The 16,205-nt window shown below is 39.1% G+C and overlaps 1 protein-coding gene across 2 annotated transcripts in view; it reads right to left on the reverse strand.

Moving 5' to 3' along the window:
- Positions 1-1,656: 1,656 nt before the first annotated feature.
- The window catches only part of fxr1 (fragile X mental retardation, autosomal homolog 1), a 130,957-nt gene continuing 116,408 nt past the window's right edge, over positions 1,657-16,205 (reverse strand). For both annotated transcript variants that reach the window (XM_038816877.1, XM_038816876.1), the window contains 2 exons: positions 8,391-8,488; positions 1,657-2,705 (listed from right to left, as the gene is read on the reverse strand). In XM_038816877.1, coding sequence (XP_038672805.1) covers positions 2,541-2,705; positions 8,391-8,488 — 263 coding nt within the window. In that variant the 3' untranslated portion in view covers positions 1,657-2,540. The remainder of the gene's footprint in view (positions 2,706-8,390; positions 8,489-16,205) is intronic.

The raw sequence follows: 16,205 nt of genomic DNA on the forward strand, positions 1-16,205 counted from the left end.
TGGGAAAGTACAATTCCTTCTTGCTCTCTTCCCAATCTAAAGTCAGCATTAACTACAGATCAACTGCCCTGCTCCCCTTCCAGCTCCAGGGACTCCATCGGTGCCTCACAGCAGACAAATCTTGGGCACTCCATCCCTGATCCTGGCATTGTGGACTCTTTTGTTGTGCAAGCATTAGGAGAGAAAATTAAATTTCCAATGATGCTTACTGCCGGATTGCCTGCTGGTCCCATGATGTCATGTTTCTCAGCTGTCCCTCCAATTATGTTAGGGAATTTGGGTAAGGCAGATTCCAGTGATGGGAGACATATACAACCTATGCAACTATAGAAGCTGGCAAGGAAGGATACTTTTTATACTAGTCAACACCCATCCTAGCTCTTGACCACGCATTGCCCCCACTGTACCCACCCACTTGACCACACCTTCCACCTACTTCTCCCACCCACCTTGCACCAGCTCTTACCTGTATGAAACTCAACCGTACCCTTGCAGTGCAGAGATCATTGATTATTTTTCAGCACTGGGCAATCTCAGATGGCACCCGCAGCCACTCATCTCCGCAGCAACCTCCATCCAGGCCAATTGGTCACATGGCCAGCAACTGGAAATAGAATCTCTCTATTCCCAAAGTTTGGAGGTCTTAGTGTGCTCACTGAACTGTGGGGTAATGAATGGATTGTGACATCTCCAAACAGAATTGAATCCTTAGATGACTCAGACTAAACTTTTAAAGATGGAAATTTCTTCTACCCAGATTCTCAAGAATATTCTGTTGCAATATTAACACATCTGACAACGCTGGCCAGTTCTATTGCAGTCCCCCCAAATTCAGGTTGTAAATGGGGCTTTCTGATCTTCAAAATGATGCTTTCTCCTGAATGGGGATCAGTTCACGCACGTCTCAGAACAGAGCTGCCCTCATTGAATACATTGATCAGCTTGCCATCATGAGTTGGTTCAGGCAGTCGCATCCTTCCTGCGCTAACTCCCAACTTCTTCCAGGCCCACCGGTGGGATTCATCAATAGTTGGACAAAATCCAGTACCGGGTTTGCTCTCGTCGGCAATGTATATGTGCGTTTAACTTTTTATTTGAATGTCCAGTGCTAACCAGAAATTTGCAGTGTCATGCAGTCTATCATCACCAAGGTGATGATCTCCAATAGGCTGGGGTGTAAGTAATTAGTTGTACATTTTATGATGTACATGCTGACTGAGGATCAGTGCATCAGCCTATTGATAAATGTTTTTTTATCGTAGTTTGTGGTGTGTCATAAAATCAAATCTCTACAGATTTTACCAAACTCAAATGAAGAAATGAACCTAAGCAGTGCTATTTTTTTTGCCCAAAATATTACAAACAGCAAAAGGATCAAAAAGGTGTGCCTAAAGTCCCTATATTAATATTGTATTACCAGGCTAAAATGTGGATCACTGGTTAATTCTGACTATCAAGTTTTAAATCTGGTGATGGACGTTGTGTACGTTGGGAGATGCTGCAGTATGGGGTAGGATGGAGAATGAGTTTTTAAATGCATGCAATATTCCAAAAGTATCACTTAATGCAATATATACACAGAAATGAAAAATCTCAAATTTGATGGCAACATGAAATGCTTTACAGTAAAGCTCAAAAAAACTCCATGTTTGCATATTTTAAGTCAGAAGATGGAAGATCAAACTTTATTTATCAACTATCTGCATACAAAACATATTGCACATCAACCAAACAGAACTGAAAATAAAAATACTCTAAGGACTCTAAACAAATGTAGTTTACATGGAAAATCGTTTCTCTGGAACTTAATCTTACAATAGTTGGATTATTTTGGCAATGACATCTACAACCAGTTTAGTGTAACATCCAAAGCATTGCTTGATTTTTAAATACTGTACATTTAATAAATAAACCAAACAAGCCCCTTTGTAAAACAGTCACTGCCAATCACATCCCAATGTCCCTGCAGATGTATAGATGCAAACGAGTATTCTCCAGTGGTCTGCAATTTTCTCTACATACAGTATTAAAAAAACCTACAGAGATTTAGTAAAACTGACCAGTTTCCAGACTAGTATCCCTAATGCTAAATTTACAATTCAGTGCAAAATTTTGAAACTGCATTTTCTATTGTTTTCCTCAGATGAAGAAGTGGTTGCATATTAGAGAACTTGACAAAAAAGCAGCCAATGCTTTAATCCAGTATTACAGTAAATGTCAATGATCTCCATCTCCAGAAGAATCTGAAATTTATTTGAAACATTTCAAGACATTTCCCTACAACCAGCTAGTTCTTTTAATTTTGCATCTACTGTCTGAAGGCACAACATCTGATAATGTATTGAGAACTTAACTAGGTGAAAAACAAATTTATACAAGTGTTTTATTCAAGAACCCCTCCCCATCTCCATTCCAGTACGGAGGGACTAGAAAAAAAGTGCGCCGTAAAGTCTGGCAGTCCTTATTCTATCTTTGGCAAGCTTTTACAAGCACTATTAGAAAACGTAATTTATGCAGAACTGGACGATGGTGGGTAATGTTTAAGAAACACCATTCACCACAACTTTAGTTCCATTTCCTTGGTATTCTCTTTGTTGGCTTTCCTTAGAAACCTTACATGTAGGAGCTTCATCACCCGAAACATTGTTTGTTCCATTCATGGTCTTGAATGCTGGAGTGTTTTCATCAATCATATCCTCTTGGACCTGCAGAATAAGAGTTTGTGAAGTAAAATAGTTAATTTTGAGAGGAAGAAAAAAGCAGTAAAATTTGCTCTTCACACAACTGAATATTCAAAGCAGATACTATGAAATGTAATGCAGAACTGAACAGGACATAACAGCATTATACAGAATTCTCAATATTAAGCAAATAATTCAGGAATTTTTGATCGAAGATGATAACACTGATGAACACTTCACTGCTCTTAGGAAAAAATGTACTTACAACGGACAGAATAACGGAAAACCCAAACTAATTCCAATTCTTGGGACAATTCATTGAATTAACATTTATTCTCAGTTTTCCTGTTCTCTGACAGGCCAGATCACTGCAGCTGATATTTTGGTGTTCCCCAATAAATCTTCCATAATTCAGCTGCGATGAATCATAATGCTCTTCAATTACTTACTACGTTTGTCCACAGACCTAAATTCCATATACAAACTATAACTCACTTAGTATACAGCAGACTCGGGTTCCTTGGCCGAATGGTTATATGCCAGCATTTAAGAACACAAGAACTAGGAGTAGGCAATTCAGCATCTCGAGCCTGCTCCGCCATTCAATACGATCATGGCTGATCGCATCTCAGCTTAATCTCCACTTTCCCATCCGTTCTCCATAACCCTTCAACCAATTACTAATTTAAAATCTGTCCATCTCCTCTTTAAATTTACTCAATGTCCTAGCATCCACTGACTCTGGGAAACCGAATTCCAGATTCATAACCCTTTCAGGGCAGTAATTTCTCCTCATCCTAAAACTATGACTTCTCATTCTAGAATGCTCAGAAGAGAAAACATCTGCTCTTTCCAGGTTGACTCCCTTCATAATCTTGTATACTTCAATTAGATTTCTTCTCATTCTTCTCGACAAAGTATAGGCCTAAACTGCTCAATTCATCTCTCTTTTTAAGACAAACTCCTCATCTCTGGAATCAATCTAGTCAATTTCCTCAGAACTGCCTCCAAAGCAACTACATCCCTCCTCAAGGGAACCAAAACTGTACACAATATTGCAGGTGCGGTCTCACCAATGCCGTGTGCATTGCAGTAACACTTCCCTACTTTTATACTCTATTCCTTTAGCAACAAATGTCCAAATTCCATTTCATTTTCCACACAGGTTACATTACTGTTCTTCTGAACTGAATTTCATCAGCATGCATGTGGAAGTTGATGTACTAACTGTAGATAATGTGACTGAGGGGAAACATATATTAAAACTAAGAGGGGACAAAGATATTTTCAGTGACTCTAGAGGTGACATTGCAGGGAGAGAAAAGCCACTGCTGGAGATCCACTCCCACTAAGTTACAAGCAGTGTAACTATGGAAGGTACAATGGACCTGGACAAAGCAAAGGCATGGAGGAGAATGGCATGTTGAACGATGTCAAAAGCTGCAAACTGGTCAAGGAGATCAGCATGATAAATTAGAAATAATGTAGTTTGTAACTTCAACAAACACTGTACAGGTGCTAGAAGACTGGAAGCCAGATGAGGGATTTAAATATAAAGTGTCAGGGAAGATGCATGAAGAGGAAAGAGGTGTCAGATGAGGTAGCAATTAGAAAGCAGATGGGTCAAGAGTGCAATTTTTGAGAACAGGGTGTTGGCAGTTATGAAGGGAGAAAAGTTTGTAGATTTCTAAGTTGCCAAACCAGATAGATTTAGGAAATTATGTATAGTCAGAAGGTTGATTCTTGATGTGTGAGGAAATAGTGGGGATACACAAGCTTTTCAAACCAGCAATGAACATTTTCTATACTTCTGTAGATAATTTGAGAATGGAAATGGTTAACACAGGGTATTACTTTAAACTGGGAATAAAACTAGTAAAAGCCATCTTTAGGGATTGATATCAATAATTTTTAAGAGCGTGATTAACAGGTGCACACATTTAGGAAATAATATTATATTGCGAGGGGGTGAGGTGGGGCACCTACCCGCATTAATAATTACCTTGTGATTTAGTGGAGAGAAGGGGCAGTTGTTCACAATAGGGAAAGAGAAGATGAAACATAATTTTTCCAATAACCCATGTTATGCCTAAGGATTGCTTGATGTCGACATTAGTTGACAGCCTAGAGTTACTGAAAAGGGACACATTTCATTTCTGGATCAACCGAACAGTCACTCGCTTTTAGATGCGTTAAGTGTGAAATGCTGAAGGGATCAGGGCAGAAACCAGTTGATCATTACCAATAGTTTTAAAAAAACAAATAAATTTAGAGTACCCAATTCATTTTTTCCAATTGAGGGGCAATTTAGCGTGGCCAATCCACCTATCCTGCACATCTTTGGATTGTGGGGACAAAACCCATGCAAACACCAGGAGAATGTGTTAACTCCCTACGGACAGTGACCCAGAGCCGGGATCGAACCAGGGACCTCGGCGCCATGAGGCAGCAGTGCTAACCACTGCACTACCGTGCTGCCCTCATTAGCAATAGTTTAATGATAACCAAGGTAATCCACTAATTAGTAATCTTTATTGTCACAAGTAGGCTTACATTAACACCGCTAGGAAGTTACTGTGAAAAGCCCCTAGTCGCTACATCCCGTCGTCTGTTCGGGTACACGGAGGGAGAATTCAGAATGTCCAAATTACCTAACAGCATGTCTTTCAGGAGGAAACAGGAGCACCGGGAGGAAACCACGCAGACAAGGGGAGAATGTGCAGACTCCGCACGGACAGTGACCCAAGCTGGGAATCAAACCTGGGACCCTGGCGCTGTGAAGCAACAGTGCTAACCACTGTGTTACCGTGCTGCCCCACTATACTTGTTCTGGCAACTTAAAATGCGAATGCTAGATTTTTGTTCAATTTTGCATAAATATTTGTTAAAAAGAATAAAAGTCGCCACATTATAGGAAGGATGTGGAAGCATTGGAACGGGTACAGAGGAGATTTACAAGAATGTTGCCTGGTATGGAGGGAAGATCATATGAGGAAAGGCTGAAGGACTTGAGGCTGTTTTCGTTAGAGAGAAGAAGGTTAAGAGGGGACTTAATTGAGGCATACAAGATGATCAGAGGATTAGATAGGGTGGACATCGAGAGCCTTTTTCCTCGGATGGTGATGTCCAGCACGAGGGGACATAGCTTTAAATTGAGGGGAGATAGATATGGGACAGATGTCAGAGGTAGGTTCTTTACTCAGAGAGTAGTAAGGGCGTGGAATGCCCTGCCTGCAACAGTAGTGGACTCGCCAACACTAAACGCATTCAAATGGTCATTGGATAGGCATATGGACGATAAGGGAATAGTGTAGAGGGACTTTAGAAGGGTTTCACAGGACGGTGCAACATCGTGGGCCGAAGGGCCTGTACTGCGCTGTAATGTTCTATGTTCATTTCACAACCCAATACAATTCAGTACTATGTACATACAGTTCCAGCTGCCTACATTGTGCACATTCATAAGCCATTTGCTCACTAAATGCGATCATCATTATGACACGGTACCATAAATTGATCACAATTTGTTTTGCTTCGAAAGTACTGAACAGTTAGGACTTCAAATAAATGGTACCAATGAGTCATCTCAACCATAACATTGTCAAAATGATACCACCAAAGGCTATCACGTTTTCTTCAAAGGTAATAAGTTTAATGCTAGTAAATTTTATTATTTTTCATAAATGTGAGATTCTGGACACATGAATATTGGCTGCTAAAAATCAATTTGAGCATGGGAGTTTGTAGCAGCAGCCTACTTTAAAGACTATTTATCAAGTGCAATCATCATCCATAAAACCATGATTGCCATTATTAATAATTCTTCTACATTGAAGAAAAGACAGGAAATGTTTAGAATGCCAGAACAAACAAGCAATGTCCAAATATTACCGATTGCCAGCAACTGAATTTATTAATACCAGTTGTCTCCAGTTAAGTCATTTAATTAACCTTAATTCAGTAGCCGGAACAAAGACAAGTAATCTGAACATTTGCAATGAATAGTTGTTATTAGAAGAGAACTTGAGAACAACAGGTCATGTGATGAATGTAGTCTGTGGACAGAGAAATAGCACGCTTTCTGCTTTTGTGCTAGTTTGCTTCTCATTTTCACATTGCTGCTAGCCAGCAATGGGTTGAAAAAGAGAGCCAAATGTGCAAGACTCTCCTATCAGTACTCAACCTCTCCGTTGGCTGCACCTCCTCAGGATCCCTCACAACCCAGGTTAAAAAAGTTTGGCTCTTAGCCATACAGTTTGCAGGCCCACTAGAATGTGGAGGCCCTGGTACTGACGAACCAAACTTGGGAGAGTACACTCAGTTTAGTTGTAGAGTGTTAACAAAATATGGATAAAAAGTAATTATGAGTGATGGATAGGCGTAGAGAACTACCGGCAGTCTCGGATTGTGGAAGCGTCCATTGTGCCCATTTGTCAACCACCATCTACCTCAAATTGAGCAGCCCCCATTGAATAAGATGCTGAAGGACAATCTCCTTAAATGCATGATTGGGGCTTAAGGAGTCTCTGCTCAACAAGTGCGCAGAATGTATCGTACCAAGAAAACAAAATAAATAAACATAAAGATACCAATGCTTTTGTTTGTCAAGTTGGAACGTCAGGACTATGTGCAAAATACTGAGACAACTTGCGGTTGGTTGATAGCCCACACAAGACAGCTATGATCGATATGGAACTTGATGGACTGAACATCGACAGAGCATACCTACAGGAGAGCAAGCTCGCAATAGCAGATCACTTAAAGAAAAATATTACACATTCATGTAGCGGGGAAAGGCTCAGAGGAAATGTGCGAGTCAAGAACAGGCTTCGATGGAAGAAACTTGCTATTCTCAATGATAGGTAGAACCCCCTACAAATGGCTCAGAACATGTTCTCTTCATCCGCCCGTTAAACACTGCCAGTTATGCTCTTGAGTACTATGCTCCAACGCGGTGCTCCACTACAGAGGCAAAGACCAATTCTACGAGGAGCTTGACACTGATATCAGCAGAATTCCCAAGTCAGAACACCTTTACATACTGGAGGATTTAAGCCATGAGGGCATGGTCCCCCTTCCACAGATATCATGGTCTGAATCATTGGCACCAGTTGGATCTGACCATCATCAGATGTGACTCCCTGAAGAGCATTCTCAACATGTAACAGTGTATTTTATTACATGCTCTGTACTTTGTTTCTTCCATTTAGAGCACCATAATAGAGACACAACTGAGTAGAGTTGCGAGTTATAGGATCTTATACCTTTCATTTATTTTGGGCTGCAATGGCTATGCATACTCAAAGTTGATATTATTAGTCAATATAACAGATTGCACATTTTAAAAATGGATATTTTAAGTGATGAAGTCCATTGGAAAAAATTGAGATTTACAAAGATCAGAAAATGTGCATCACCACCAAAGTGACAATGTCAAATGGTGAATTTCACACCTTTGGCTCTTTTTATACTCATGTTTCAAATGAACTCATCTGACTAACTGCACAACTTAAATTTATTTTGACAAAAATTTCTGTCAATTCTGTCAATTATTCTTTATCTGAAACAGCAACCGACAGAGACTGGTAAACTCCCCATAACCACACACTGGTGCTTTCCTTATTCTGTAGCAGTGCATGTGGCACAAGCATACACATGACCTGTAATAGACATCAGTTTTACTATCAATTTTATTGCTCAAATTCTTACCAAGGTAGTTGCATTTTTGCTGGCTGCAAGATTCTCTTTCGGCTGTTCCCGTTGTCGGCTCTGTGATTCCGCACGAGATATGTAATCAGCTACAGTTACTGTCATTGAAAACAAAAAACTCTTTATACACCTCATTCTGTATATTGCTAGATTAATTGCATGCATCTTCTGCACAGGTTTGCAGACCATTTCAAGTTAATCAAACACTTGCTATTTAATCTAACAAGACATGTTATTGTTATATGCAATATTGTCATATATAGATGCAAGATGCATTCAGGATTAAATCAAAGGTTTAGGTTAGGCCTTGAAGCAGAAGTTACTATTTTTATCCAAGTTTGTATTAGCTACAATGCAGACATCTTTTGCACTTTCCTGATTACAAATTTGTGTAGATCCCAGTACCATTGTTTACCCAACACTGAATTTCTAAACTGTCCAATAAAAAAACTATCAAGGTATTTCCAATACTTAATGAAGTAACTTGTTTGGTGATAATTTGAAAGTCCCTTAGTTGAATGCTTTTATTTGAACAGAAACTCAACACTGGGATTAAAATTACTCCTTAATTTATAATTGGGTTTTACCTGTCCCCAAGCACATACTACTTTTAACATACCCAAAATACTTGGAATCATAGAATCCCTACAGTGCAGAAGGAGGCCATTCAGCCAATCAAGTCTGCACCGACCTTTCAAATGAGCACTCTTCCTATGTATACCCCTCCCTATCCCCATAATGCTGTAACCTAACCTGCACATTCCTGGACACTAAGGGGCAATTTAGCATGGCCAATCCACCGAACCTGCACATCTTTGGACTTAAGCCATCTAAATATGCATATTTTTCTAGAATGGGCAATCATAGTCATTTGTGTCCAAGAGATACTTTTTACAGCTTAAATTTTAAATTACTCTGAAATAATTGGGTAAAATTAGATGGAGCAACTTTGTACACAATAGTGTACAAAGAGTACACATAATCATAGAATATTACAGCACAGAAACAGATAACTTGGCCTATTAAGTCCTCACCACTACTTCAGTGTTTATATCCATCACCCTATAAATTTAAGCCCACTCTCCTGCTCATTCCCCATACGCTTCAATATTTTTCTTTCATGTGGCTGTAATTCCTTTTTTAAAAAAAAAATCAAATATTATGTATCTAATATTGATTGCATCAATGGAAATTCCAGGTTCTATTCCATCTCTTCCAGCGTATCCTGCTTCTAATCTGGCTATAACTGAATTTTTATATTTTACAATACATTTAAATTCAGAGAACAAGCTGAATGGTGTGGGTGAAGTTGTTTTCATATCAGGTGAACAAACATCAAACAAGTAATGTGATACTTCCAATTAAAACAAATAAAATTTCACCTTTCTAGTTTTTAAAAATTGGCACAACAGGTGTAAACAGAACACAATGGTATCAGTAATAGCAACAACAAAGTGAATGAATATGTGGCTGATCAATGCCACTCTACCATTAAAGTGAAAAGAAGGAATGTTCATTATAGTACAGATCTCACGAGATTTAATTATCATTCAGTTAACTTGCATGTACTTGGGGCATTTCCAAAACCTGCAATTGGCACGATTCAAACACTTCTCAAATTAGACATTAAATTAAATTAAATTCTGACAACTAGCTCAAATTAGGTAAACTGAATACAGCCAAACAAAGATAGTTATCAGAAAAAAGGTACCAACATGGCTTTTATGTTCTCAACATTTTTGCCAGGCAGCTCACAGAATCACGACAAAAGCAAGGCCAACATTCAATTTTTTTGAATACTTTGTGTGAATGCACATCTGGATCATCATACTTGTCGTATGAGGAACGGTGAGGACTCTGGGTCTGTACTCGTTGGAGTTTAGAAGGATGGGGGGGGGGAAGAGGAGAGGAGGAGAGAGAGATCTTATTGGAACTTACAGGATACTGCGAGGTCTGGATAGACTTGACGTAGAGAGATTGTTTCCTTGTAGAAAAAACCAGAACCAGAGCACACAATCTCAGACTAAAGGAGCGATCGTTTAAAACAGAGACAAGGAGGAATTTCTTCAGCCAGAGGGTGGTGAATCTGTGGAACTCTTTGCCACAGAAGGCTGTTGAGGCCAAATCACTGAGTATCTTTCAGACAGAGATAGATAGGTTCTTGATTAATAAGGGGATCAGGGGTTATGGGGAGAAGGCAGGAGAATGGGGATGAGAAAATATCAGCCATGATTGAATGGCGGAGCAGACGCGATGGGCCGAGTGGCCTAATTCTGCTCCTATGTCTTATGCACTTCTGGTCTTAACACCACAGAAATATCTATAATTTGGAACGTGCAACAAGAATTTCTAAATTTCAGAGATACAACACCCGTATAAGGAGTGGACATGGGAAGAGTTCTAAACCCTCTTCCCCAAAATATAGCAAAATAAATAAGCTGCCATAAATATTCATTATAAATAATGGATGGAATCTAATCCAACAAGTGTAAAGTACAGCATGTAGGAACGAATGGGCAACACATTTACTTCATAGATTGCACTGAAATAGTTAAGGATGAAGCTGGAAGATATAAAAAAATTTAATACTTTGTTTCAATGCTGATCATATCCAACCAATGGCAACAGAACATTGGACAAAGTCAAGATAGTAGAATACATGCCAGATGAAGTCAGGATCAACCATCTAAAGTGCTCTGGTCAGGCTGTACTTTCAATATTAAGTTCAGTCAAAAAGGTGCGAGAATGAAACATTCAAGTGATGGGGACAATACAGGTTAGACTCAAAGCTACTACTTAGTGTCAAAAGCTTGAGTTGAAGCAGAAAAAATTAGATAAACTTGGGTTTTGCAGCTTGTAAAAGGAGACATCTGAGAGGTGATCTTTGAGGTATTCATGTTAGTGAAGGAAATGACAAAGGCAAATCCATATTATTACTTCAATTTAAACAGCATAACTGAAGCCAAGGACACTATCACAAACTGACAAAAGGTAAGTTTAAGACTGACATAACTGCATGCAAGATATTTCCTGATATCAGCATATGGAATAGACTTTCATATAGAATGACTTAAGAATCAAAGTGGATGCTGCAATGGGGAGGGCAAAGAATAGAGCAGATTGAAAATCCAAAAAAAAAATAAATGCTGGATTAATGCTGGATTTCTCTCCACATGTCCGTCAGACCTGAGTTTATCCGGCATTTTTGGTTTTTATTTCAGATTTCCAGCATCTGCAGTATTTTGCTTTTATTAATAGCTCATGGATGAATTTAGGAAGATTGCATGGTGTTCTTCATTCCAACTTGTATGATAGTGTAATAGATAATGTCTTTGGTTTGGATAAATACTAAAATGCAATATAGTTTTTGAGCTTGTGTGATACTGGTTTCGGTTTCTCAAATTCCTATAAAGCTACTGATTGTTTTGGAGAGATAATTGACCAAATACTGCAGAACTGTTTTGTGGGATGCTCTGTTTTGCAATGATGCTGCACAGCTAAGCAAACCTCAAAAGAAATCTCAAAAGACAGGACACAATATGATTACAAGTGATTCTATTGGCACATATACACAAGGCTTATTGTGAGATAGTTAGCTAAATTCTCACTACATTGGCTGTGAATCACAATCATCCCATGCAGCCTAGGCAAATACGTATTCAAACATGAATATGTTGCATGGTATTTTATTTAAAAGACAGCTTCTTGTGGTCAGCAGTATTATTTCATATGTTTTTTCAGTAAATAGAAAATTTACATCCTGATGTTAATTTATCAATAGTTTTTGCTTTAAACCAAAAACCATGATTACTAAACACACCAAATGAAGATACTACAGATGATTGCAAAATAGATATCAGCTGGGATGTGCTTTTGTATAAAAATACACAAATACACTCAGTTTTACAAGAATGGCACCTTCAACTTTCCAATATTATATGTTTTCAATCTTGACGGAGACGACTGAAAAATGTGATAGGCAAATCTAAAACACTTTCCAAAGGAAAGAAGAGAACAAAGAGATAATCCAACCTTGCCCTTTAGGATGTCATTTAGCAGATTAGATCATGGCACAGAAAGAGGTCGGCCTCAGTTGAAAAGAAAAAAAATCAGTTGTTATAAACCAAAGTGTTCGCTTGTAAGTCACAACTTAGCAAACAATTCTTAATAACTTGCCCTCCATTACGTACCACTTCTGATAAATAATGGACATCTGAGAAAATGCAGACACCAAAAAGATTTTTTTTGAACTACTGACCAACTCTTAATAAATCAGTAACGGCCATGAAATTCTTGCATTTGTAAGCATGGCAAGAACAGGATTGTTCCATTCAGCTCCTCCTTCTTGGTCTGCCATTCAATTACATCATAGCTAATATTCCAAGTTCTATCTCAGTCTTGAAAGTTTCAACTCTCACAATATCCAAGGACAGTTTCATTTTTCCAGGGAAGTGGGCAGAGAGAGGGGAGCAATTTTTGGAGGGGAGAGCTGGAAGGTAAGCCGAGTTCTTGATTTTAAACTTACTTTTTAGGAGACGGAAACCGGAAGTCGGCCGTGGGGAGACCTGGGAAGGTTGTATTACCCAATAAATTTGAACGGCGAGGAAACCCATGTAGTGTCTCCCACCCTCTCTCCTCCTCTAACAAAAAAAAACTCAGTGCTGAGCAGGCAAGCTGTTTATTTATTTTTTCCTTTTTTTACTGGGAGACTAAGTAGTGGTGATGGCAGCTCGGGCAGTGATGTTCCTCCTGCAGAATGTTCGAGGTAAGAGAGACCACCGGTGTCCTTGCTGACTTCACTTGCGGGAAGTGCAGCCATCTCCAGCTCCTCACAGACCATGTTAGAGAACTGGAGCTGGATGAACTGAGGATTATTCGGGAAGCTGAGGGGGTGATAGATAGAAGCTACAGGGACAGAGTTACACCTGAGAACAAAGACAGCCAGGTCACAGTTAGAGGTGGGAAGAGGAGGAAGCAGTCAGTGCAGGGATCCCCTGTGGTTGTTCCTCTCAACAATAAGTATACCGCTTTGGATACTGTTTTTTGGGGGGGGGGGGGGGGGGGAAGAGAGAGAGAGAAAGAGAGAGAGAAAGAGAGAGAGATTGCCTCACAGGATAGGCTGCAGTGACCGGGTCTCTGGCACGAGGTCCTACTCTGAGGCTCAGAAGGTAAAGGGGAGATTAGGAGAGCACTAGTTATAGGGGATTCAATAGTTAGAGGTACAGACAGGCGGTACTGTGGACATGGGCGAGACTCTCGGATGGTTTGTTGCTCCCGGGTGCCAGGGTCCATGATGTCTCAGATCGTGTCTTCAGGATCCTTAAGGGGGAGGGTTCTGTGCTGTATTTGTCTACGTTCTATAGTTCCACTTCTGCATGTCTGAAAATAGAATAGCTTCAATCGCATTTTAACATTGCGTTCCTTGCTCTGTATTCCGGCATCAGAGGAAATTGTTTATCTAATCTCTTCACCCATGAGCATCTAAATTTACAGGAATGCAAGTCAAATTTTCTGCAACATATAATTTAATTATTTCAGCCCCAATGTTATCTGCTGAATCTGCACTATAGCCCCTCAAAGGTCAATATATCCTTCCTGAGGTACAAGCCCAATAGTGAATACAATATTCCAGATGGAGTTTGACCACGGCCCTGCATGACTTCACACGTGCATTCCAAACATCTCCAAGCACCAAGATAAACCGCAACATGTATTACCATTTCCGATTACTTTTTGTACTCGCCTACAAGCTTCAATAACTCTTATGCCCATGGATAATAGTCAAACCCTTTTTCTCCTCCATAGTCTCTGGTCTTGTTGTTAAGAAAATATTTAAATTAGTCTTTCACTGACCCCAAGTAGATGACTTCACACCTCCCCATGTCACTCTAACTGTCACTATTTGGCCACGTCACTTAAGAGTCAGAGGTCTACAGCACCGAAAAGGCCCTCCGGCCCACGTCTGCAGTGGACAAAAACAACCACCTAAGTATTCGTAATGTGCTATGTACCTTTGAAAATCATGCTCTTAACTCACAACTTAGAACACCTCATAGCGTCATCTGCTAACTGTGATATGCAACTTCACCCAAGTCATCTGTATGCAGAAGCAGCTGCAAGTCACAGCACCTTAGACAAAATTCTAACAATGCTCCGGTATTAGCCACACTATCTCCTTTCCATTTTGCACACTTCAGTATCTTCAGTGTCATGAGAAAAACTTCCAAAATCTGGGCAGTACTGCATTAACAAACACATTCTGTCTACTGATAAACTTAATTGGAACTGAAGATGATTTTTCTTACAATCACAAATTGCTAACACAATTATATTAAGTTAAATATTGTGATTTGGCTGTACAAACCTAAGCTAGTTGAGGTATACATAGCAGGAACATTACAAGGTTCCTTGAATTATAGATAATCTTAATTTCTGTCTTCTCCAAATTGTATTAAAAAAGGTGGGTATACTGTCAATGCTGGTGGAAGTGACGTGATTTACCCTTTGTCCATGGATGGAATTTTCTGAATGAGAAATGGAGGAGTGTTTTCCTTACCGTTTCAGGTCTTGTAGCACTTGTCCTAGTGTTTGGGAACCAGTGATATATAGTATCTTCTAAATAATTTGATGTGGCAGAAGATTTTCAGAACAAAATACTTATCTGTTCCCAACAAATAAATTTAACTGATCTGAGTTTGCTTTTCTTAAAATAATCCAATAGAAAGTTGTCTTCTATTATTCTTTATTATTGATCCAAGAATCTTTCTTACGTCCTTCCGTTCCTTAGCAGTTATAAAGGCATCCACCAGTTATTAATTTTTTCAAAAACAGACACAGCTGCTTTGAAGAAGCTGACTCAGAGTTGCATCTTTTCCATCTTTGTTAATAGTTTCAAATCTATTTGAACTATTAGAACTACACAGGATTAAACATGTATTCATGAACATCATATTTATAGTGATTGTATTGATTATTTATTGTGAAATATAGCATAGTCAGGATTGCTTTAAAACAAAGTGCTGGATACACTCAGCAAGTCTGACAGCATATGTGGAGAGAGAAGCAGACATAACGTTTCAAGTCAAAGAAGACTTATTCAGTCAGGACAGTTCTGAAGAAGTCATATTTGACTCAAAACATTAACTCAATTTCTCTCTCCACAGATGCTGCCAGAAATTGAGTATTTCCAGCACTTTTATTTCAGAATCCAAGCATGTGCTGTATTTAGCGTATATTAAGGATTGTTAGTGAATGTGGAGTAAAATCTGAAATGATCATCTATTTGGAATTAATTTGAAACATTTGTCACCGAATAGAACCCTTCTATGTACAAACATTATTTTTCTTAACATTTGATTTTCAAATTAGTTGGCACCAGCACATTTACCAGAATTTTGTGCAACTTTAAGGCATTAAAAATATACAAATTGACATGCACACTCTTGACAGGTTAATAAATTCCTGCAGATTCTGGAAATCTGAAATTGGAGAAGAAAATGCTGGAAATATTCAGCAGGTAATACCTTTGAGAGAAACAGAATTAACGTTTCAGGTCATTGATGACCTTTTGTTAGATTAAAGGTCAGTATCGACCCGTAACGTTAACTCTGTTTCTCTTCACAGATGCAGCCTGACCTGTATTTCCAGCATTTTGTTTTAATTACATAATGTACTAATAGGGGCGTGAAGTGATATATTTAAGGAGGAAGGAACAGGAGAGGCAATTTAATGTAAATAGTATGATTATAAATGGATTGCAGGGGGGCAGCACGGTGGCACAGTGGCTAGCACTGCTGCATCACAGCGCCGAGGTCC

The sequence above is a fragment of the Scyliorhinus canicula genome, chromosome 13 (genome assembly GCF_902713615.1).
Source record: "Scyliorhinus canicula chromosome 13, sScyCan1.1, whole genome shotgun sequence".
Classification (NCBI taxonomy): Eukaryota; Metazoa; Chordata; class Chondrichthyes; order Carcharhiniformes; family Scyliorhinidae; genus Scyliorhinus; species Scyliorhinus canicula.